The sequence below is a fragment of the Salmo salar genome, chromosome ssa29 (genome assembly GCF_905237065.1).
Source record: "Salmo salar chromosome ssa29, Ssal_v3.1, whole genome shotgun sequence".
In the NCBI taxonomy this organism is placed as follows: domain Eukaryota; kingdom Metazoa; phylum Chordata; class Actinopteri; order Salmoniformes; family Salmonidae; genus Salmo; species Salmo salar.
The window spans coordinates 22,063,424-22,089,039 of NC_059470.1; the positions used below are offsets into that span (position 1 = coordinate 22,063,424).

A 25,616-nucleotide genomic window follows, 5' to 3' on the forward strand; every position below is an offset into this window, starting at 1 on the left:
TACAGATGAACGTGGTACCTTCAGGCGTTTGGAAATTGCTCCCAAGGATGAACCAGACTTGTGGAAGTCTACAATTGTTTTTCTGAGGTCTTGGCTGATTTATTTTTATTTTCCCATGATGTCAAGCAAAGAGGCACTGAGTTTGAAGGTAGGCCTTGAAATACATCCACAGGTACACCTCCAACTGACTCAAATGATGTCGATTAGCCTATCAGAAGCTTCTAAAGTCATGGCATCATTTTCTGGAATTTTCCAAGCTGTTTAAAGGCACAGTCAACTTAGTGTATGTAAACTTCTGACCCACTGGAATTGTGATAAGTAAGTGGAATAACTGAAATAATCTGTCTGTAAACAATTGTTGGACGTTTGTGGAGTGGTTGAAAAACGAGTTTTAATGACTCCAACCTAAGTGTATGTAAACTTCCGACTTCAACTCTATCACAGTGAACTCAGTGTGTGTGCTGCGCTTGCCTATCTTTATTTGGCATGTGAAAACCCTTTTCACTGGTATTGGCTCGAATGATGAGTATGGATATAGCTTTTTGTCTGTGATGAACGGCACCTGATTTCCTTGGCTTTCAGCATTTCCCATGTGGTCTCATCTACACTGAACAAAAATATAAATGTGACATGCAACCATTTAAAATATATTAATTAAATTAATCTATGGATTGGTCACAGATCCCTTAAAAAAAAGTAGGGTCATGAATCAGAAAACCAGTCAGTATCTGGTGTGACCACCATTTGCCTCGTGCAGTGCGACACATCTCCTTTGCATAGAGTTGATCAGGCTGTTGATTGTGGCCTGTGGAATGTTGTCCGACTCCTCTTCAATGCCTTTGCGAAGTTGCTGGAAATTGGCGGGAACTGGAACACGCTGTCGTACATGTCGATCCAGAGCAACCCGAACATGCTCAATGGGTAACATATCTGGTGAGTATGCAGGCCATGGGAGAAGTGGGACATTTTCAGCTTCCAGGAATTGTGTACAGATCCTTGCAACATCGTGCATTATCATGCTGAAACATGAGGTGATGGCGGCAGATGAATGGCACGACAATGGGTGGTGGTGACGTCATATCAGTCACATCAATACACGACACGATGATGAGCTTAATGCTTCTTTCCAATAAATATCGAGAGTCGTATTCTGGTGACATTACGATCGATGCTTGGCTGCAGTTTGACAAATAAAAATATGATCTCATCATGTAGGCTATACCCACACTGAGCTGTTGGCTAGAGAGCATGTGCCATGACCAAAGGAGGCACATTCGCTATATAATGCAAAATTTTTTGTGACCAAACCATCAGTAGAGTTGAAAATGCGATGGAAACCCATTTAACTTGTATTTTTTATTCGGTACATGGGAATATATCCGCAAAAGTTATTTTCATGTGTTCTACGTCATCACGCATAACCTTTCAACCTTTTTAAAACCTAGCTTATTAGAGGGCAAGGAGGAGATTCTACCTTATTGGTTATACCTATCCAATTCTCCCTGAGCTACATGTCAACAGTCTAAAGTAGAGTCATGGTAATGCATCATAATGTTCATTCCAGACATTATATTCCCCATGTAATTAATGGGGCGCTGAGAGAGAGAAGGGAGAGAGAGGGAGAGAGAGAGAGAGAGAAAGAGAGAGAATAAAAAGGGCTTAACATCCTCTAATGGATGTGTAGTCGATCGATAGAAGTCCTCAGGATTCAAGGGTAGTAATCCAATACCATAATGCACTGTGTGTTTTATGTCAGGAGATCTCTTTACATTCTCTGCTATCTTACAGGGCTTTAAGCTCTTCAGGATATTGCAATATCCCAATGGGTGTTTTTAAAGGTGAAAAGCATTATTTTATGACATTAAAAAGTCAGTATAATTCTATATTTCTCACTTGAATGTACAGAGATAGTTTTGACACGAACATACAGTTTTAGCACCTTTTTGATAACAAGATTTATATGCCCAATGCGTTATTGGCATGACAGCCATATAAGTCATAAAAATCATAAAAGGCATAAAAGATTTGAAACGGCATTCTATTTCCTGATAATCTATTCAAATGTCCCCCACACTTCACATACAATGACACTGCCAGTTCTAGTACTTCAGAGGTCGGAGGTCGTCTAAATATGGCTGTGACACTCTAGTAGTAGTGTGTGAAGAGGGAAAGAGAATACCAAGCCTTTGTTGTAGCTCTGCACGCGCTCTTCTCCATCACCTGGTTGCCATGGTAACCACCCTCCCACCACACACACATACTCTGATACACTCTCTCTTACATGCACACATACACTTCTCTCTGTCTCACTCACTGTGTGGGCATGCCAGGCCCCATTCAACTTGAGCATAAGAGAAGCATAGTATGTGCAAAACGGCGTGCACAAAGCCCCGGCCAAGCAAATTCCTTTGTTTGTCTCCTGTTCAGTCCCCCTGCAGCCAAAGCCCAGAATCAGCAGTGCCAAGAGTTGAAGGGGAAAGTGCTCACCCAGCGAAAGCCCTAAGTCCCCCATTGTGTGTCCTTTGTGCGGCAAGCCTCGCGATACTGCCGGGCACGCGCCCCGCCGTATATATTGGGGTGTCCAACTTTTTTACTGTTACACTTTCTTACTTGTGGGCCAGGTTGGACAGTATCCAGTGGAAAATGTCGCAGTATTCTGGAAAGGTAAGCAGCATCTGGGTCAACCTGCATTCACACAGCATCAGGTTGGCTAACACTGGGACATAACTGACTGGACAGGGCTCCCTTGAAAAAGAGTTCTTCCGACCTCAATGGGACTGCCTGGTTAGAGAGAACTCCAGTCAATAAACACATAGGTTTGGGAGTGTATGCCTTTACAGGTATTTAGTGTAGGTGTGATAACATTTGTTTGGAAGTGGAAAATGTGCTTTTTCTCATACCATCATGAGGTTAGGTATTCAACAAATAGGTGTTTGTTTGTTTTTCAATTCAACACTGTCAATAAAATATGGAGGCAATCCCTGGTGAACATTTTTAGATTTAGAGATTATTCTAATCAGAGCAATTACTCAGTTTGTCTTGCTGGGAGAAATACAGTTAAATCTGTTACGGGAGTTGAAAGTGAATGAATGTCATATTGTATCGTGAATATTTGGAGAAAGTTTTGAGTGCATTCTGATTCTGCTTCTAGTTCTACCGTCAATCTTGTGTTATAGATATATCTAAAAGAGCAAGCAAGGTCTAGGAAAATTGTATTCATTTCTTTTATTTTTAATAAACTATCAATGGCAGGTAGGGATAATTAGTTGGTGGCTGGCCAGTAGGAGTAGACATAACATAGTCTTGTATCCATACTTCTAGCCAACTGCAAGCCAACTCTAATCTTCTATTCTAGTCTTCTATTCATCCATAGTTGGCTTCAGCATATATACTATACAGATCAGTGGAGGCTGCTAACGGGAGGACGGCTCATAATAATGACTGGAACGGAGCAAATGAAATGGCATCAAACACATGGAAACCATGTGTTTGATGTATTTGATACCATTCCACTAATTCCGCTGCAGTCATTACCATGAACCCATCCTCCCCAATTAAGGTGTCACCAGACTCCTGTGCTATGGACACAAGGCTGCATGACAAAATGTATTTATATACTGAACTGACTACACCATGCCAACACATACAAATCCACACCTACACTCCAGTGACAAAGTATCCACCCGTCCGTCCAGCCTCTAGCCTGGGATCCAAAACTCTTTGCTCTGGACCATTTCACTACATTTTGAGTCATGAACTGGATGCAATAAAGTTATATTGAGTAATTGAGTTTGTATCCCACCAGGACTTAGGTTCAAATATTATTTAAAATCTTTCAAACACTTTAAGCATTTGCTTTAACCTGCCTGGAGTGCCAGGTGGACTTTTGCACTTTTGCAACATTTATATTGGTTACATTGCAACAGGCAAGCTCAATCAAACCCACTGAATCTATAATGATGACAAATAGTATCTGAACCCAGGTCTGTTGGATACCACACTGTCCTACCTCCAACTCCCCACCCTAACTAATGAATTATGGTGTTAACCTCCATCTCTCCACCCACCCACCCATCACAGATCACCTTCTACGAGGGAAAATGCTTCACTGGCAGACAGCTGGAGGTCAGGGGCGACTGCGATAACTTCCAGGACCGTGGCTTCATGAACCGCGTCAACTCCATCCGTGTGGAGAGCGGTGCCTTCTGCTGCTTCGACCACCCCGACTTCAAGGGACAGCAGTACATCCTGGAGCACGGCGAATACCCAGAGTTCCAGCGTTGGAACAGCCACAACGACCACATGGGCTCCTGTAAGCCCATCAAGATGGTGAGAGATGGGGCTAAGGGTTAAGAATCGAAAGGATAAGGGTTAGGGGTTAAGAGGATAGCTAGTGAGGATGAGGAGAGGTTGAAGTTATAGAGACATTTTCTGCTTTAACTCAAAGATACTTTAGATCAATAAGTTGGGTGAATGACTAAAGCACAGTTTGGGTGTAGTGTTGTCAATTTGTAAACGTACCTCAAATTTAATCTCCTCTCTTCTTGTCTCTCATCTTCTCCATTATAACAGTATTCCTATATTTGACTTGAAAAACTTGTGTTAACTCCAATCCTCTCCTGTGTCCTGCAGCACGGTGAGCACTACAGAATGGAGCTGTTCGAGGCCTGTAACTTCTCCGGCCAGTGTGTGGAGATCTGTGACGACTGCCCCTTCCTGCAGAGCCGTGGCCTCAGCAAGAACTGCATCAACTCCATCAAGGTCTATGGAGACGGAGCGTAAGTAGTACACCTCTAGCCTAAGTTTCAGACTGCAATCACACACACACGCACTGACAAACACACACATGCAGGGGCGCACAAAAACAGACACACACAGCAATTGGCAAAACGCAGAGATAAATTCATAGTGATTCAACTTTTGGATCTATTTTTGTTGAGCCAAGACATCCAACCTTTTAGCATATGTTATGGTGTTAATTAAGTTGGCGCATAATTGGAACACATGCTAATGATCTAGCTGGTAAATCATAGACACTGCTGAATTTCTAAATAACTTTAACACCACTATTCACACCTGTGGTCCCAACAGTTGTTTTCCAGGAGGGAGTTGAATATTAAAGGGGAAGTTCAGGATTTTACAACTTGATGTTAGATGTTTCTTCATTACTGTTATTCCATCTGCTCTAAATGTGGGAAGTGAGCAGGTGTGTGACCATTTCTAACCCGTGTGTGTTTCCTTCTGTAGCTGGGTGATGTATGAGGAGCCTAACTTCCGCGGCCGCATGTACATCGTGGAGAGAGGAGACTACTGCAGTCACAACGAGTGGCAGGCCCAGAACCCCAACATCCAGTCCATCCGTAGGGTGGTCAACTACTTCTAAACCTCTTCTCCTATCCTAACCCAGACCTCGACCCTGGCATGGACTGTGACTTTTACCACTACCGCTCTAGAAATGTTCAATAAAAAAGACACCCCAAAAAAATCACACACATTTATTTTTATCAAAGACTTGGCGTGTTCTGCTTCTGTGAGTTACTATGAAGTGTATGAGGGTCTATACAGAGCAGTGGTTTTCAACCTGGGGTACTAGTACCCCTGGGGGTACCCCACCTATCCACAGGGGGGTGCTTGTCAAGATTCGTTAAGAACATAGACCTAATGATTGATTGCACATGAGGGGGTAAGAGTAAAACGTGACTGGGGTAAAGTGACCAAAAAAGGTATATATATATAGAACCAATGAGATTGTATAGAGCACAGGCAGGGAAAGAAATACTAACAATCACCAATGTTGCTGAAGCAATTCTGAAAATATAGTTTATCAAGCAACCAATTACTTCACACTGGAAGAAGTTAAGCTAGACTAAAGTTGCTCTTAAGACAAATATACACTGAACAAAAACATAAACGCAACATGCAACAATTTCAAAATGTTTACTGAGTTACAGTTTATATAAGGAAATCAGTCAATTGAAATAAATTCATTAGGCCCTAATGATTTCACATGACTGGAAATACAGATATGCAGCTGTTGGTTACACATACCTTTAAAAAAGGTAGGGGCGTGGATCAGAAAACCAGTCAGTATCTGGTGTGACCACCATTTGCCTCATGCAGAGCAACACATCTCCTTCGCAAGGAGTGGATCAGACTGTTGATTGTGGCTTGTGGAATGTTGTCCCACTCCTCTTCAATGGCTTTGCGAAGTTGCTGGATTTTGGTGGGAACTGGAACACACTGTCCTGTTTGTATTTGTATTTATTAGGATCCCCATTACTTCCTGCCAAGGCAGTGGCTACTCTTCCTGGGGTCCCGCAGCATTAAGGCAGTTATATACAATTTAAAATATTACATGACATTACATTTCCTAACATTTTACCCAATAAATGTAGTGTTCCCTCAGGCCACTACTCCACTATCAACTTGATGTGTACGTGTGTAGTGTGTCTTGTCATGTGTATGTGTGTCTGTGCCTGTGTGTGTGTCTTCACAGTCCCCGCTGTTCCATAAGGTGTATTTGTATCCATTTTTTAAATCTGATTCTACTGCTTGTATCAGTTAGCTGATGTGGTATAGAGTTCCATGTAGTCATGGCTCTATGTAGTACTGTGCACCTCCCATAGTCTGTTCTTGACTTGGGGATTGTGAAGAGACCTCTGGTGGCATGTCTTGTGGGGTATGCATGGGTGTCCGAGCTGTGTGCTAGTAGTTTAAAACAGACACCTCAGTGCATTCAGTATGTCAACACTTCTTACAAAAACAAGTAGTGATGAAGTCACTTTTCTCTACTTTGAGCCATGAGAGATTTACATGCATACTATTATTGTTAGCTCCCCACGTACATTTAAGGGCCAGCCGTGCAGCCCTGTTCTGAGCCAATTGTAATTTTCTGAGGTCTCTCTTTGTGGCACCTGACCACACGACTGAACAGTAGTCCAGGTGCAACAAAACTAGAGCCTATAGGACCTGCCTTGTTGATAGTGTTGTTAAAAGGATTTCTCCCCATCTTAGCTACTGTTGCATCAACATGTTTTGAGCATGACAGTTTACAATCCAGTGTTACTCCAAACAGTTAAGTCACCTCAACTTGATAAATTTCCACATTATTTATTACAAGATTTAGTTGAGGTTTAGGGTTTAGTGAATGATTTCTCCCAAATACAATGCTTTTAGTTTTTGAAATATTATTCCTTACCACCCATTCTGAAACTAACTGCAGCTCTTTGTTACGTGTTGCACTGATTTCACTAGCTGCAGTAGCTGACGTGTATAGTGTTGAGTCATCCGCATACATAGACACACTGGCTTACTCAAGGCCAGTGGCATGTCATTAGTAAAAAGTAAGGGGCCTAGACAGCTGCCCTGGGGAATTCCTGATTCTACCTGGATTATGTTGGAGGCTTCCATTAAAGAACACCCTCTGTGTTCTGATAGACATGTAACTCTTTATCCACAATATAGCAGGCAGTGTAAAGCCATAACACATACGTTTTTCCATCAGCAGACTATGATCGATAATGTCAAAAGCCGCACGGAAGTCTAACAAAACAGCACCCACAATCTTTTTATGATCAATTTCTCACAGCCAATCATCAGTCATTTGTGTATGTGCCGTGCTTCTTGAATGTCCTTCCCTATAAGCATGCTGAGTCTGTTGTCAATTTGTTGACAGTAAAATAGCATTGTCTCTGGTCAAACACAATTTTTTCCAAAAGTTTACTAAGGGTTGGTAACAGGCTGATTGGTCGGTTATTTGAGCCAGTAATGGGGGCTTTACTATTCTTGGGAAGCAGAATTACTTTTGCTTCCCTCCAGGCCTGAGTACACACACTTTCCAGTAGCCTTAGATTGAAGATATGGCAAATAGGAGTGGCAATATTGTCCACTATTATCCTCAGTAATTGTGCATCCAAGTTGTCAGACCCTGTCATATATCTTTGTTTCATAGTGTAGATTCTTCTTTTTATTCAGTTTAGTCACATGATTTCTCAATTTGCAGGACGCTTGCCAATCGGTTGTGCAGCCAGACTTATTTGCCGTTCATTTGCCTCATTCCTCTCAAACACACAATTTTTCAATTCCTCATCAATCTGCAGGGATGTAACAGCTTTTACAGTAATTTTTAATGGGTGCATGCTTATTAGTAATTGGAATAAGCAATTTCATAAATGTGTAGTGCAGCGTCTGGTCGCTCCTCATTAGACACAACCACAGACCAACAAATATTCTTTACACATCAACAACATAGGAATCACAAAACTCTTATACACTATATTAGGCCCAGCCTTTGTATCTTTGGTTTTCCTAGACATGGCTACTATATTGTGATCACTACATCCGATGGATTTGGATACTGCTTTAAAGCAAATTTCTGCAGCATTAGTAAAGATGTGATCAATACGTGTTGAGGATTTCATTCCTGTGATGTTTGTAACTACCCTGGGAGGTTGACTGATACCAGTGCCTGCAACCGGGTTCAGGTTAACAGTTACGCTTTTTCTTGAATGGGCAGCTTGATGAAAGCCAGTCAATATTTAAATCACAATGAAAATATACCTCTGTTGATATCACATACATTATCAAGCATTTCACACGTTATCCAGATACTGACTGTTAGCACTTGGTGATCTACAGCAGGATCCCACCAGAATGGGCTTTAGGTGAGGCAGATGAACATGTAGCCATATTACTTCAACAGTATTCAACACAAGATCCTCTCTAAGCTTTACAGGAATGTGGTTCTGAATTTAAAATGGAAACACCTACCCCTTTGGCATTTCTGTCTTTTCTGTAGATGTTATAACCATGTATTGTTACCACTGTATCATCAAATGTATTATCTAAGTGTGTTGTGCATGTCTATCCAGAGCATCCCAAACAGGCTCAATGGGTGACATGTCTGGTGCAGGCCATGGAAGAACTGGGACATTTTTAGCTTCCAGAAATTGTGTACAGATCCTTGTGACATGGTGCTGTGCATTATCATGCTGAAACATGAGGTGATGGTGCCGGATGAATGGCACAACAATGGGCCTCAGGATAGCGTCATGGTAAAATGCAAATGTGTTCGTTGTTCATTGCTTATGCCTGGCCATACCATAACCCCCCCACCACCATGGGGCACTGTTCACATCAGCAACTGCTCACACACGACGCCATGCATGCTGTCTGCCATCTGCCCGGTAAAGTTGAAACCGGGATTAATCCTTGAAGAGCACACTTCTCCAGAGTGCCAGTGGCCATCGAAAGTGAGCATTTGCCCACTGAAGTCAGTTACGATGGCGAACTGCAGGCAGGTCAAGACCCTGGTGAGGATGATGAGCTTTCTGACAGTTTGTGCAAAAAGTTTCAGCAGCTGTCCGGGCGGTTGGTCTCAGATGATCCCCCAGATGAAGCAGCCGGATGTAGAGGTCCTGGGTTGGCACGGTTATGCGTGGATGTACTGACAAATTCTCTAAAATGATGTTGGAAGTGGCTTATGGTAGAGAAATTAACATTCATTAATCTGTCTACAACTGGTAGACATTCCTGCAGTCAGCATGCCAATTGCACACTTTGAGACATCTGTGGCATTGTGTTTTGTGACAAAACTGTATATTTTAGAGTGGCCATTTATGGTCCCCAGCACAATATGCCACACCTGTCAGGTGGATGGATTATCTTGGCAAAGGAGAAATGCTCACTAACAGGGACGTAAACAAATGTATGCACAACATTTGAGAGAAATAAGCTTTTTGAGCTTATGGAACATTTCTGGGATGTTTTATTTCAGCTCATGAAACATGGGAACAACAATTGACATGTTGAGTTTTATATTTTTGTTCAGCGTTGTTTACTTAACTAAAGTTACTTTAAAAAAAAAATAGTTCACTACCTCCACACTACCTAGTGATAAATAATCATATCTAAATCTCAAATGTCAGTCTATAAATTGCAAGAAAAGCTCACTGGATTTATATATATGTTAACAGATGTGTAATTTAGTTTTTAATAGGCTAAGTGCAGTCATGTATTGTCATATTGGCAATCAAACTCCATAAAAAACATTACATCAAAAACATAATTGTAACTTAATCAAATTCCGTCAAAAAGGGATCTCAAACATAAACCTTGCCTTTGTTTTTTTTCAGTTTGTACTTTTCAATGTTGTAATCTCCATTTGTTTTCAAAAGTATTTGCGATGAAGAAAAATAGAACCATCTTTTACACAAGCAACCAAAAATCCCTTTACCATACAATTATAAGCCTCAGAGCCTCACATTCTAAATTCTGTGTTGAAATCTCAAACATGAACCTTCAAAATAATCAAACTTGTGTCCTCTGTAGCTATTAAGCATAGAGCAATAACAATGTTTATCTACAAAATCTTAATTTGCTTAAATTTATTGTCTTTAATCCTGGTCAGTTTACATCTTCACATATTATAGTCAACCAGCTACAAATGTTTATGTTATTAAACTCAATTAATAACACTTTAGTACAAAAACAGAAGATATAATTTTCAATATATTGCTTGTGGAGGAGAGAAAAACGAACCTAATTTGGGGCCTAAAAAGACTAAAATCAAACACCGTGGAATAGGTGGTGGAAGTGCTTTCAAAATGGCTGGACAGTACTTTAGCTGGAGGAGGCAGAGTTCTTGTAGAGGTAGGACTTCATCTTGTCTATGACCTCGCTCTCCTCCTCCAGGGTCAGGTCCAGGTAGTCCTCTTCGTGTAGAGGGATGTCCTTCAGCACCTCATTCACCAGGTCGACGTCCATAGGGGCCTCCCCTTGGCTCCCAGAGCCTGGAAACACTATTGACAACAGTGTCATGTTCAATTAGGGCTCTCCTTGGATTTGGGTATAAAAGGCATCCTGGAGCCTTAAGTATCAGCAGCATATAGACACCGAATACCTCTTTCTCACATACACATCTTAAATTGTATTAACAGAGTAATATGCGTGTGCATCCGTCTGTCCATCTGCTTGCCTATATGCTTCTCTGTGTACATACGTGCGTGCATACGAGTCCTACATGCGGACTCGGAGGTGGTGCTGGGCTCCTCGGACAGTGAGGAGGCGGGAAAGGGGGACAGCAGTTCTGGGGGCAGGACCACCTGGTTGGCCACCTGAATGTTTTCCCCCGTCAGCCTCAGGGCCACCTCCGGCTCAAAACCCGGGTATGTCAGCTATGGCGAGGAAGGGATTAGGCACTATCTACATACACCACTGTGATAAGCAGACTTTTTACATAGACATAGGGACTAGAGAGAGAAAGAGATAGAGGCTTGTTACCTGCTCAACCTTTGATTGATTTATGGGGAGCTCTGTGTTGTTGGTTCTAACAGCAGAATCTAGAAGCATCTAGAGGAAACAAGCAAACAAGGATAAAGTGGAGGGGAAAAAAACACATATTAGCAAAGTATGCTAGCTAGCTCCTACACTCTTCTGCTAGCTAATGTAACGTTGCTTCATGGTTCTGGTTATGGTAACATGTTTTGATGGTTGGCATATCCTCCTTCATGGCGTATTGAAAAACAATGTTTTGTTTTTGCAGTGGCGACGACAGTCTCTCACCCTGTAGGCTCCGTCCATGTCTCCGTCTGTCTGAAGGAGGGCCCAGGCAGCGTCTTTCTTGGAGTAACCCAGCTCTCTGAGGGTAGCCAGGCCCTCCACACACATCCTCCTCTTCTCACGCTCCTTCTGTTTCATCTCCTCCCTCTCCTGACAGGGACAGACAAAACCATAGAATTACACTCAATATGGCCACCGGTCCAACCATCATGGGACACTGACTTGAATGGGAATGTTTGTTTTAGTAATTATATTTCTATGACTAAAACAGCTCTGATAACTTAAAACCTCTTCAGCGTCTCATCCCGTCAGCGGGATCAAAATCCAGCGAAAAATCATATCGCCATTAGCATAACAAAATTTAATAATTTGAAAAAAAACAAAAAAAAACATTTTTTTTCGTTTTATAGATACACCTCTCCTGAATCGACCCACGTCGTCCGATTTCAAAAAGGTTTAACAGGAAAAGCAAATCATTAGATTATGTTAGAGGAGTCCATCGTAAAATGCAGCAACATAGCCATTTTCCGACCAAACACATGCATCACAAATAACCAAAAAACAGCTAAATGCAGCACTAACCTTTTACAAACTTCATCAGATGACACACCTAGGACATCATGTTACACAATGCATGCATTCTTTTGTTCAATAAAGTTCATATTTATATATGAAAACAGCATTTTACGTCGGCGTCTGACGTTGACTAACTATTTTCCCGTCAAATGCATCCAGGGAAACAGTGCTACATTTTACTGAATTACTATTCGAAAACATTTTTAAAATGTAATATTGTCATTCTAAGATTTATAGATGAATATCTCTTGAAAGCACCTGTCATACCAGATTTAAAAATAACTTTACTGGGTAATCACACTTAGCGATAAAAGGGGATGCGATACTCAGAAAATGAGCAATTAAATACAGCTCGGCGCCATCTTGGAACAATCGCATTTCACATCTAATGTTGTATAATATTGTCAATAATCCCTTACCTTTAGTTGTCTTCATCAGAAAGCACTTCCAGGAATCCCAGGTCCACAACAGATGTATTTTCGGTCGAAAAAGTCCATCCTTTATGTTCAATTAGCTTGCTGATGTTAGTGCGTCCGAAGGGCATATCCAACTAATCTGCCTTGCGCGCCACAGTGGTTTTGAAATAGTACTTTTTTTTCACATTTAGGTTCGTTCAAACATGTCAAACGTTGTATAACATAAATCTTCAGAGCCTGTTTCAACAAGAGAGCCAATAAGATTCGAGGGGGACGATTTCAATGTGTTTCAAAACGTTTCCAAAGGTGGGGGTAGACAGGGCCGCCGGCGTCATAATGGTGATGGCCCTCCCGCTGTGACCAATTTCCAACGCGTCTCATTCACTGAGTTTCGACAGTGGAAGGATCAAAACACTTTGTAAAGACTGGCGACATCTTGTGGAAGCAATAGGAAGTGCTCAATAAACGATATCTCATGGTGTGAATTATAGGCGACGACGTGAAGTTGAGTCCACAATTCAGAATTCCACTTCCTGGTTCAATCGGTCTCGGGGTTTTGACTGCCATATGAGTTCTGTTATACTCACAGACACCATTCAAACAGTTTTAGAAACTTTAGGGTGTTTTCTATCCACAGGTATTAATTATATGCATATCCTAGCTTCTGAGTCTGATTAGTAGGCCGTTGAAAATGGGCACGAATTTTTTCCAAAATGCGCTGTGGCGCCCCCTATCCTAGGGTAACGTCAAGAGGAACATGTCCTAATAGCACCTATATCAAGTGACTTGACACCTTTTTTCCATTATGGGACTTACTCATAGAAATATAGGACATCCCCATTCAAGTAAACATTGTGTCGTTCTATTGCTATGGGGACACACCTGTCTCCTATGGGTGATGTGCAGCGCGGCCTCGGCTACGTTGCCATGGCAGGCCCTCAGACCCAGACGGGCTTCCTGCTCAGAGAACCCCAGATCCTTCAGCTCTTTTATATCCCCTGGGTCCAGACACAGACGCCCATAGAGATCCTCAGCCTAGAACACAGCAGGGGTTAAAAGGTAGAATCAGTAATATTACACAGGCGTCCATACAGATCCTCCACCTAGAACACAGCAGGGGTTAAAGGTAGAATCAGTAATATTACATCATTATACAGACGTCCATACAGATCCACCACCTAGAACACAGCAGGGGTTAAAGGTAGAATCACTAATATTACATCTTTACACAGAAGTCCATACAGATCCTCCACCTAGAACACAGCAGGGGTTAAAGGTAAAATCACTAATATTACATCTTTACACAGAAGTCCATACAGATCCTCCACCTAGAACACAGCAGGGGTTAAAGGTAGAATCAGCAATCTATTACAGTGAGGTGCCTCCCTGCTTACAGAAATGTTATTAATGTCTGGAGACAAGAGGATCTGGAAACAGGGCTATAATGATGTACTACACCTGCTTAAGCTTCTGTGTGGCCTGGCGCTCTTTACCAACCATGTGCGCCAGTATGCTCTGCAGGAGGTACAGCCTGAGGAACAGCACCTCCTCTCCTCTGGCGTTTCCCTAAAAACAAAATCAATTCATTCAATTAAGTATATTCAAACGATTGTGAAATTCAGATCTACATTAGTGCCTAGTGCGTCGGAGCTAAAGGTTGTTTGTGAACGGAGCCATAGACCAGTGCCATAGACCAGTGCCATAGACCACCTTGATCTTCATGAGCCTCTGCTGCTGGTCTCCGTAGCAATTGTGGAAGCAGTCCTCGGCCATCTGCAGCCTCCGCTTGCCGTCATCCAGGTAGGACAGGGCCTCCAAGGCTCGGTAGCACCACACAATGTCCAGCTGCAGTACTGCATAGTTGTCCACTGTGTTCAAGAGCTTGGAGTCACACTTACTGTAGAGACACAAAAGATAATCAATGTGTTTGACGGGATCTAATTCCTCGTGGACAGGAGCACGTAACATATACATACAGAGGGGAGTGTTTGGACAGCGAAGCTAAAAATGTTGGCCCTATACTCCAGCATTTTGGATTCGAGATCAAATGTTTCATCTGAGGCGACAGAACATAATGTCACCTTTTATTTTAGGGTATTTTCATACATATCTGTTTTACCGTTTAAAAATTAAAGCACTTTCTATATCTAGTTCCCCCATTTGAAGATGTCATAGGTATTTGGACAAAATCACTAATAGTCTATTAAAGTAGTCAAAATATTAGTATTTGGTCCCATATTCCTTGCACGCAATGACTGCTTCAAGCGTATGACTTTACAAACTTGTTGGATGCATTTACAGCTTGTTTTGGTTGTGTTTCGGATTATGTTTTGCCCAATAAGAAGTGTATTTTGAAGCTGCAAATGCATCCAATGAGTGTGTAGCGTCACAAGCTTGATGTGGTCATTGCGTGCTAGGAATCTGGGACCAAATACTCAACTTTTTACAACTTTACTTGCTTTCTTTTCTCAAAGGTAAAACAGATATGTTTGAAAATACCCTCAAATAAAAAGGTTACATTCTGTACTGTCGCCACAGATGAAACATTTGATTTCAAATCCAAAACGCTGGAGTTTAAAAACAAATGTTTGTATTTTTGCTTTGCTGTCCAAATACATACAGAGGAGTGTACATGGTACCGTAGCGGTACCGGTCCTCATTCTAGTATATTTTCTAACACATCTCCCCCCAGAACTCTATGGAGCTATTACGCAAGACTTAAGTTCTGGATTTCCATGATTACACGGGATCAGACTGAGCAATGTGAGGCACAGAATCACTAATCTTGATCACATAAGTGAGTTGTTATTTGAGATGCAAGGTGATTTCGTGGTGGAACGTTGAGTAGAGCTGGGACAATAAATGGAAAATGATCGACACAGACCACTTATCACAGGCATTTTTATGATATTGTTCATTATGATAAGTAGCCTATACTAGAATGAAATAAGGTTAAAATGAAATAAGTTTGCTAATATAGGTGATTGTTAATGGGACAATTAATGGCTACAACCATCACACTAGTAGTAGTATTTCAGATCAAATCGTATTGGTCGCATACACATATTTAGCAGATGTTATTGCAGGTGTAGCGAAATGCTTGGATAATAAATAAATAAAATCCCCCCAAAATATTTTTTTCCCTATATTGCCTAATTCTTAACATAGAGTACTGTACATTCAAAATGCAATCAAATAATCATACAACAATACAATGATCTAACATGCCAATCATACAATCATCTTTGAATCATAAATGGACTGGGTGTTTTGATCTGTTTCAACAAATTATTTATGTGATTAAGAGGAAAAAATTGTTTTACACAAACTGGTCGTCAGCTTGCACCAGGTGGCCCAGAGCAGCTTCATACTGTTTCCTCTTCATCAGAGCACGGCCTTTCTCATGGAACCCCATGGCTAAAATCAGAGCCTTAGGACAACAATCACACAGCATTAAAAATAGTCAGTGGAGTTTAAATTCACACAGGACACATGGCATGGCTAAAACCATAGATACCATTCAAACCATAAGTTGTGTGAGCTTGCCACCCACTCATACTGCTTACCATGACAGTTATGAATATAATATTTGTAATATGTTCATTAGTCCTTTGTCTAGACTACCTTTTTCTCACTGTGAGGTATTTTCAGAGGGTTCCCCTTCTGATCAGCAATCTCTAGGAATGGAGTCGTGGCTGGGTCATTGGTGCCATCTAAAATGACAGCCAAACCACAGAAGAACCATAAAATAACACTCCTCTAGAGTTGTGATTGGGGTTAAACGCAGTACGAGGGTCTAACTGAAAGGATCTGGAAGCCTAAAATGACAACCAAGTCACAGAACGTCCATAAAATAATATTCCTGTAGCATTGTGATAACATTGTTATTGTGTTTAAAAGCAGTGAGGGTCTAACTAACCTCTCTCTGATAGGATCTGGAAGCCCTTCTGGGTTCTCTGGACACTCTGGTCCTGCGTTTTCTTCTCCTCCTCCACCGCCAACATCTGTTTCTTCCTCTCTGGCACGCTCACCCGCAGAACCATCATCTTACTTTTGTTCTTCACATTCTGTTCATCCAGACGCTTCTCTGTAAAGAGAAACCATTTCAATGCAAAGTTGAAATGACGAAACATTGATGAGCGTTGTGGCAACTAAATGAAAACGTACCAGGAGTCAGTGTCTTCCCTTTAAAAATTAACTGGATGTATTTAAGTCCATATTGTTCAGTAATCCTATACAAAAGTAGAAAGAAAGTAGCACCTTATCAATTTGTGACTTTGGTAGACATAATAATCTGAGATTGTAGTGACAGTGCATCTTCACTTCACTCACAGATCACATTATAAAAGACTGACATTGCATTGGCCGTTTTCACTTACCTATCCATGATATCTTGAGCAAGGACATCCAGTTTTGTCTCCAAATAGTAATTCTTCTTGGTATACTAAAGTAATGGGTAAAAATGTGGAATTACTTTATTTTCTGTAGGCTGTGTCAGGACAAACAAACCCACCCACAAACCTTTTTCAAGTCTTTAGGCAGAAAGAGTTCCACACATGTCTCTCTGTAGGTCTTGTTCCCCATTCCACTCTTTACTGCCTGGGATCGTAGGCTCTCCAAGGCACTGGCCACTTCAGACACAGAGATGCACACAATGGGGGCATAGTTCACTGCAAGCTCCTGCAATGACAACAGTGACACACAGACAACAGACAGAGTAACAAATTATCCCTCTCTCACAATGGTGACTCATAGTCAGGTTACAGACCAACGAGCTCAATGAACATCAATACATTTTGAATGGCTATAACTGTTGGTCACCTAGCAAGCTAACTTTACCTGAAGTGATTGCTGTCCTGCCTCGCTGTCCTCTGTTGTGTAAGGTGGATTCCTGAGCTGAATATTATCTTGATTTAAAAGATTTACCAGCTTTGCCTGAATATGTAGCTCCGCCATTCTCGAAACGGTGGAAAAAGATGTAAGGAAAAGTGAAAGTGAACAGCCAGCAAACAAAAGGGGAATTCCACAGAATGAGTAAAGCCAAAATTTCGTTGCGCTAGTTACGCAGTCGCAGAAGACTACACCAACGACTATCTAGTTACAGTCATTGTTGTTTTCGTTTTTTTTCAAGATATAACAAATTAATGACTCACGTTTGAAGTGTTGTTAACATTGTCGCCGTATTGTTCTGATAGAAACATTTCTGAACCGAGAATGTTGTTTATCTTCTCTTTCACTTCCACACTAGGATAAGTCACCTGGGTCAATTTGTCTTCGCTCTAAAAACACAGAGAACTTCTGGAAAGTGGTTACGTTTCACTATATTGGATCGCTCCAATATATTGGTATCACTCCTCGGCGGAGAAATACATTCGAGGTGAGAATTGACAGATTTACTCCGGTGTACACCTGTGTCAGTACACGGCTGTTGTCCGCCCCTATATATAGACCCCATGGCCGCAACAAACCTTCTCTTTCATTTTCTCGGCGGACGTCCGTATGGATTGAGGTACAAACTTTCTGAAGTTCGCTTGGTAAGTCACTGGTAAGTGTAATATCTTGCGTGGAAGTATATTCACAGGCTGTTTGCAGCTGGCCACATAGCCCCTCTTGAGAACTCCATACGCTGCGCGCTGTTGATCTGTATCTTCCGCCCCTGGTTTGTAGTGCTTGTGTTTCGTCAGCGTTACACTACGACGCCGTGTGTATCCATTAATATATTGGTGGCTCTTACTGCCACAAACTGTATCTTCCTTACACAACTTGCCGACTGGCTTGTTCTGTGTGTGTTGTGAATTGCTTTAACATGCCGTTCTGTTAATTACCCTACATGATATGTTTCTTGTTCTTTCCCCTGCAGAATGTAGGAGTATTGTGGTGGGCTTCCACCACGTTGAGACATTTAATTTTGGAGTTACTCCATCATATGGTGCTGTTTTGTTTTCTGCTTGGATATTAAACCGGGTAGGTTGGTGTAAAAAAAAATAATATAATAATAATAATAATAATAATAATAATACACAAATCAAAACCATTACCTGGTTGCGCTTTTTGTTGTCGTCTGCATGTTTTTCCCCACATATGTCTTCCCCGTTTTTTTGCAGAGGTACTGGGTCATTTATCCATCACCAGGATCCTATTCCTGGAAGCGGGTCAGACATAAGCTCTCCCAGGGCGTCGGACCCCTGCTCCATTGTCTTGCTGGCTTGGCTGAGCTTACAGCTTCCCTTTATGACAGGTGTGATGGTGGCATCCCCCTGGAGACTAGAGGTAAACCGATTATGATTTTTAAACACCGATTATTGGATGACCAAAAAAGCCAATGCCGATTATTATTTTTTATATATTTGTAATAATAACAGTTACAATACTGAATGAACACTTTTTTAATTTAACTTAATATAATGCATAAATAAAATCAACTGTCTTCAATAAATAATGAAATGTGTTCCATTTTCTTTAAATAATGCAAAAACGGTGATGGAGAAAGTAAAAGTGCAATATGCAATACAAGCAACAAACAAAGAAGATAGTCTTTTGAAAAATAACTATTTTTCATAAAATTTTAGTTATCTTAGCTAGCTGAATTGTTTACCAGTTGCTAAGCAGTTGCTAGGGACTCTTTTGGAAGAAGCTAGCTAGCTAACGAAGAACAACAAAGAATATCTAGTTAACAGAAGAAAAGAAAGAGAAAATCAGGACAGAAGAAAAAGGATATCAAAGTGAAACAGTTCTCTAAAGACACAAGAGACAATAATACAAGAAACAACACTTCTGTAGCTTGTCAACTATGTGTCTGTCTATCCCTGTTCTCTCCCCTCTGCACAGGCCATACAAACGCTTCACACCGCGTGGCCGCTGCCACTCTAACCTGGTGGTCCCAGCGCGCACGACCCACGTGGAGTTCCAGGTCTCCGGCAGCCTCTGGAACTGCCGGTCTGCAGCCAACAAGGCTGAGTTCATCTCAGCCTATAAAACCCTCCAGTCCCTAGACTTCTGGCGCTGACGGAAACATGGATTACCACAGATAACACTGCTACTCCTACTGCTCTCTCTTCGTCTGCCCACGTGTTCTCGCATACCCCTAGAGCATCGAGCCAGCGGGGTGGTGGCACTGGAATCCTCATCTCTCCCAAGTGGACATTCTCTCTTTCTCCCCTGACCCATCTGTCTATCTCCTCATTTGAATTCCATGCTGTCACAGTTACTAGCCCTTTCAAGCTTAACATCCTTATCATTTATCGCCCTCCAGGTTCCCTTGGAGAGTTCATCAATGAGCTTGACGCCTTGATAAGTTCCTTTCCTGAAGATGGCTCACCTCTCACAGTTCTGGGTGACTTTAACCTCCCCACGTCTACCTTTGACTCATTCCTCTCTGCCTCCTTCTTTCCACTCCTCTCCTCTTTTGACCTCACCCTCTCACCTTCCCCCCCTACTCACAAGGCAGGCAATATGCTTGACCTCATCTTTACTAGATGCTGTTCTTCCACTAATCTCATTGCAACTCCCCTCCAAATCTCCAACCACTACCTTGTATCCTTTTCCCTCTTGCTCTCATCCAACACTTCTCACTCTGCCCCTACTCGGATGGTATTGCGCCGTCCCAACCTTCGCTCTCTCTCTCCCGCTACTCTCTCCTCTTCCATCCTATCATCTCTTCCCTCTGCTCAAACCTTCTCCAACCTATCTCCTGATTCTGCCTCCTCAACCCTCCTCTCCTCCCTTTCTGCATCCTTTGATTTTCTCTGTCCCCTATCCTCCAGGCCGGCTCGGTCCTCCCCTCCTGCTCCGTGGCTCGACGACTCACTACGAGCTCACAGAACAGGGCTCCGGGCAGCCGAGCGGAAATGGAGGAAAACTCGCCTTCCTGCGGACCTGGCATCCTTTCACTCCCTCCTCTCTACATTCTCCTCTTCTGTCTCTGCTGCTAAAGCCACTTTCTACCACTCTAAATTCCAAGCATCTGCCTCTAACCCTAGGAAGCTCTTTGCTACCTTCTCCTCCCTCCTGAATCCTCCCCCCTCCTCCCTCTCTGCGGATGACTTCGTCAACCATTTTGAAAAGAAGGTTGACGATATCCGATCCTCGTTTGCTAAGTCAAACGACACCGCTGGTCCTGCTCACACTGCCCTACCCTGTGCTTTGACCTCTTTCTCCCCTCTCTCTCCAGATTAAATCTCGCGTCTTGTGACGGCCGGCTGCCGAACAACCTGCCCACTTGACCCTATCCCCTCCTCTCTTCTCCAGACCATTTCCGGAGACCTTCTCCCCTACCTCACCTCGCTCATCAACTCATCCTTGACCGCTGGCTACGTCCCTTCCGTCTTCAAGAGAGCGAGAGTTGCACCCCTTCTGAAAAAACCTACACTCGATCCCTCCGATGTCAACAACTACAGACCAGTATCCCTTCTTTCTTTTCTCTCCAAAACTCTTGAATGTGCCGTCCTTGGCCAGCTCTCCTGCTATCTCTCTCAGAATGACCTTCTTGATCCTAATCAGTCATGTTTCAAGACTGGGCATTCAACTGAGACTGCTCTTCTCTGTGTCACGGAGGCTCGCCGCACTGCTAAAGCTAACTCTCTCTCCTCTGCTCTCATCCTTCTAGACCTATCTGCTGCCTTTGATACTGTGAACCATCAGATCCTCTCCACCCTCTCCGAGTTGGGCATCTCCGGCGCGGCCCACGCTTGGATTGCGTCCTACCTGACAGGTCGCTCCTACCAGGTGGCGTGGCGAGAATCTGTCTCCGCACCATGCGCTCTCATCACTGGTGTCCCCCAGGGCTCTGTTCTAGGCCCTCTCCTATTCTTGCTATACACCAAGTCACTTGGCTCTGTCATATCCTCACATGGTCTCTCCTATCATTGCTATGCAGACGACACACAATTAATCTTCTCCTTTCCCCCTTCTGATAACCAGGCGGCGAATCGCATCTCTGCATGTCTGTCAGACATATCAGTGTGGATGACGGATCACCACCTCAAGCTGAACCTCGGCAAGACGGAGCTGCTCTTCCTCCCGGGGAAGGACTGCCCGTTCCATGATCTCGCCATCACGGTTGACAACTCCCTTGTGTCCTCCTCCCAGAGTGTTAAGAACCTTGGCGTGATCCTGGACAACACCCTGTCGTTCTCCACTAACATCAAGGCGGTGACCCGATCCTGTAGGTTCATCCTCTACAACATTCGCAGAGTACGACCCTGCCTCACACAGGAAGCGGCGCAGGTCCTAATCCAGGCACTTGTCATCTCCCGTCTGGATTACTGCAACTCGCTGTTGGCTGGGCTCCCTGCCTGTGCCATTAAACCCCTACAACTCATCCAGAACGCCGCAGCCCGTCTGGTGTTCAACCTTCCCAAGTTCTCTCACGTCACCCCGCTCCTCCGCTCTCTCCACTGGCTTCCAGTTGAAGCTCGCATCCGCTACAAGACCATGGTGATTGCCTACGGAGCTGTGAAGGGAACGGCACCTCCATACCTTCAGGCTCTGATCAGGCCCTACACCCAAACAAGGGCACTGCGTTCATCCACCTCTGGCCTGCTGGCCCCCCTACCTCTGAGGAAGCACAGTTCCCGCTCAGCCCAGTCAAAACTGTTCGCTGCTCTGGCACCCCAATGGTGGAACAAGCTCCCTCATGACGCCAGGACAGCGGAGTCAATCACCACCTTCCGGAGACACCTGAAACCCCACCTCTTTAAGGAATACCTAGGATAGGATAAAGTAATCCTTCTAACCCCCCCCCCTTAAAAGATTTAGATGCACTATTGTAAAGTGGTTGTTCCACTGGATATCATAAGGTGAATGCACCATTTTGTAAGTCGCTCTGGATAAGAGCGTCTGCTAAATGACTTAAATGTAAATGTAATAGTATTGCTAGCCTAATCTCGGAGTTGATAGGCTTGAAGTCATAAACGGCGCAATGTTTGAAGCACAGCGAAGAGCTGCTGGCAAATGCAGGAAAGGGCTGTTTGAATGAATGCTTACGAGCCTGCTGCTGCCTACCACTGCTCAGTCAGACTGCTCAATCAAATCATAGACTTAATTATAAACACACAAATACAAGCCTTAGGTCATTAATATGGTCAAATCTGGAAACTATCATTTCCAAAACAAAACGTTATTTCTTTCAGTGAAATACGGAACCGTTCCGTATTTTATCTAACGGGTGGCATCCTTAAGTCTAAATATTGCTGTTACATTGCACAGCCTTCAATGTTATGTCATAATTATGTAAAATTCTGGCAAATTAATTACGGTCTTTGTTAGGAAGAAATGGTCTTCACACAGTTCGCAACGAGCCAGGCGGCCCAAACTGCTGCATATACTCTGCTTGCACAGAACGCAAGAGAAGTGACACAATTTCCATAGTTAAAAGAAATTAATGTTAACAGGCAATACAACAATACTAAATATGTAGGTTTAAAAATATATACTTGTGTATTGATTTTAAAGGCATTGACGTTTATGGTTAGGTACACTGGTGAAACGACAGTGTTTTTTTCGCGGATGCGCTTGTTAAATCACCCATTTTGCAAAGTAGGCTGTGATTCGATGATAAATTAACAGGCACCGCATCAATTATATGCAACGCAGGACAAGCTAGATAAACGAGTAATATCATCAACCATGTGTGGTTAACTAGTGATTATGTTAAGATTTTTTTTATATAAGATAAGGTTGACGCTAGCTAGCAACTTACCTTGGCTCCTTGCTGCACTCACGTAACAGGTAGTCAGCCTGACATGCAGTCTTCTCGTGGAGTGCAATGTAATCGGTCATAATCGGCAACCAAAAATGATGATTACCGATTGTTATGAAAACTTGTAATCGGCCATTCCGATTAATCGGTCGACCTCTACTGGAGACCCACATACCTTGTGTATGCATTGCTTGGGCCGGAGCCACCGCAGGCAGAGACCATCTGCTGCCAGTCCTGGACGGGGGTAGGACCGCTGGGACCACCTTGACCGGAGGGTGCATGCCCTGCGTCAGAAGGTTGGTAGCTTCGATGGTGACAACAGCTGTTCCCTGTTGGCCAGTGATGGGCTGTTCCTTGGGGACAATGCTGGCGTTGTTCACCGCCGTGAGCAGGGCTACCAGGCTGACAGGCCATCAGAAGCCGGCAGTGGGGCTTCATCGCCCCCAGCGGCTCGAGAGGCTATGAGGGGCCTACTCACCCGGGTAGCCACTGCACTGGACATCAAACTGGTGGACATTGATGACTCCATCTGTCCTCATCTCTGCTGAGTTCTGCAAGGCCTTGCAGGAGAGCTGTGCTGACTCACAGCAGAGACTGGACCATGGAGTTATGTTGTGGGCGCAGAGTCACTCGGCCTCCGGGAGTACCCAGCCATGGACACCATGATAGCTACCATGGTCCTCCCGGACCGGGAGATTATAGGGCGGAACCCACGACTGAAGCTGGGACCCCCCACAGTCTTTGACGCGGACTTGAAAGCCAAATATGGGTCCCTCTGCGCTCTTGGCCGCCTTACCAATGTGGCCATGCTGCTGCAGGCCTACCAGCAGACTCTGTTGCCCCGGCTGCAGGGGGACACAGAGGAGCTCCTCCGGGAAGCGATGGAGATGTGTCTCGCCTGCTTTCCCTGCTCCAGAGGGATGTGGCCTGCTCCAACGGACGGGCTGTGGCGCAGGTGGTTACCTCCCGGTGCCTTCTCTGGCTGGCCCAACCCTGTCTGCCAGCTGCTCTCCAGAACACATTTGCCACTCTCCCCATCACCCCAGGGCTGACGTTTGGCCCAGGGGTTAATGACATTCTGGAGCAGACTGATAAGGTTTGTAGGGACCGGGAGACCCTAAGACGGTTCACGCCGCCTCAGGCCCTGGGTCCAAGGCAGATGGACCGTCGCCACCCACCTGCACCTGAACGACGGTGGGGTCCCTCTCCTGCCCCATCTCCTTACGAACGACAGCGGGGAGGGGCACAGCGTGTGGTGGTGCAACAACCTGTCAACCGTCACTGCCGTAGGGACATGCTTGGGGCTCCAGAGGAGAGGCGGGCCCCGGCAGGACCCCTGACACACCGTTCCCCGACCTCGGCCTCTTCTCCTGGTCTCAAAGGGCAAATTGGGAGGAGTGTGTGGAGTCTCCATAGGTGCTTCCCCCCCTTGGAGATCAGCTCGTTCCTGTACAAGGGTGCCATCTGCAGGATCGAGACACCAGAATGGCTAGGTGGGTTCTACTCCACTTATTTTGTGGTCCCAAAAAGACGCGGCTGTTGGCTACCCCCCCTTGGCGCAGCAGGAACATCAATACACTAGAGCTCTGAGCTGTACTGCTGGCCCTGCCGTCTTTCCTTCCACATCTGAAGGGAAGACATGTCCTGGTGAGAACGGACAACACCACAGTGGTGGCTTACATCAACCATCAGGGTGGACTAAGGTACCACCGCCTCCATCTTATGGCACGGGAGCTCCTTCTCTGGGCTCAGGGATGTCTAGCATCTCTACGCGCAGTGCACATACCTGGCATCCTGAATGTGGCAGTGGATATGCTCTCAAGGGCCTGCCACCTTGACTGGAGCCTACATCCCCAGGTGGTGCAGCACCTGTGGGACAAGTTTGGAAGGGTTCAGGTGGACATGTTTGCTTGCCTGGACAATGCGCACTGCCCCCTGTGGTACTCCATGTCAGAGCCACTCTGGGCTTGGATGTTCTGGCTCACGATTGGCTCTTTTCCCCTGATCCAGGCTGTGCTGGACAGGACCAGGATGGCTGTCACTGGAATTTTTCTATCCCAATGATAATAATTAACAATCAATAAGCCTTGACTAATCCCCAAGGTTTGTAAGACACTGGGTTAAGAATAATTAGGCAAGGACTCAGCTTTCTGCAAAAGGCTCGTACAGTTTATTCAGAGAATGTTCTGAGGTCAATTACAGAAAGACATTCATTTTAAGCTAACTCTCCACTTACGCACATGCAACTCACCTACTGTTTGTGTGGAGGTATCCCTCCCTGGAGTTCTCATCACTGTTAATCACTGTCCAGTGCTGTCTGTTCCTTTCCCCTGAGATTAGGGGGACCTTGAAGGTTACTCCCTGTT

At 44.0% G+C, this 25,616-nt stretch overlaps 2 protein-coding genes across 5 annotated transcripts; one reads left to right on the forward strand and one right to left on the reverse strand.

Moving 5' to 3' along the window:
• Positions 1–2,460: 2,460 nt before the first annotated feature.
• On the forward strand, positions 2,461–5,488 carry crygn2 (crystallin, gamma N2). Its single transcript, XM_014181351.2, has 4 exons — positions 2,461–2,664; positions 4,081–4,329; positions 4,633–4,778; positions 5,248–5,488. The coding sequence occupies exons 1-4, from the start codon at positions 2,644–2,646 to the stop codon at positions 5,381–5,383; spliced, it is 552 nt and encodes a 183-aa protein (XP_014036826.1). The 5' UTR covers positions 2,461–2,643; the 3' UTR covers positions 5,384–5,488.
• Positions 5,489–9,748: 4,260 nt separating this feature from the next.
• LOC106590377 (NEDD8 ultimate buster 1) lies at positions 9,749–18,265 on the reverse strand. Of its 4 annotated transcripts, XM_014181349.2 has the most exons (16): positions 18,020–18,265; positions 17,705–17,830; positions 17,391–17,508; positions 17,073–17,231; positions 16,931–16,995; positions 16,719–16,783; positions 16,471–16,638; positions 16,176–16,264; positions 15,875–15,981; positions 14,262–14,448; positions 14,010–14,117; positions 13,434–13,586; positions 11,563–11,709; positions 11,281–11,349; positions 11,000–11,174; positions 9,749–10,799 (listed from the first exon to the last, which is right to left on the reverse strand). In XM_014181349.2, the coding sequence occupies exons 2-16, from the start codon at positions 17,722–17,724 to the stop codon at positions 10,621–10,623; spliced, it is 1,809 nt and encodes a 602-aa protein (XP_014036824.1). In that variant the 5' UTR covers positions 17,725–17,830; positions 18,020–18,265; the 3' UTR covers positions 9,749–10,620. The 4 variants fall into 4 exon arrangements, with proteins under 4 accessions (XP_014036824.1, XP_014036825.1, XP_045566769.1 ...); XM_014181350.2 differs by having other exon boundaries at positions 14,049–14,117; positions 17,705–18,167; XM_045710813.1 differs by having other exon boundaries at positions 17,705–18,167.
• Positions 18,266–25,616: the final 7,351 nt, after the last annotated feature.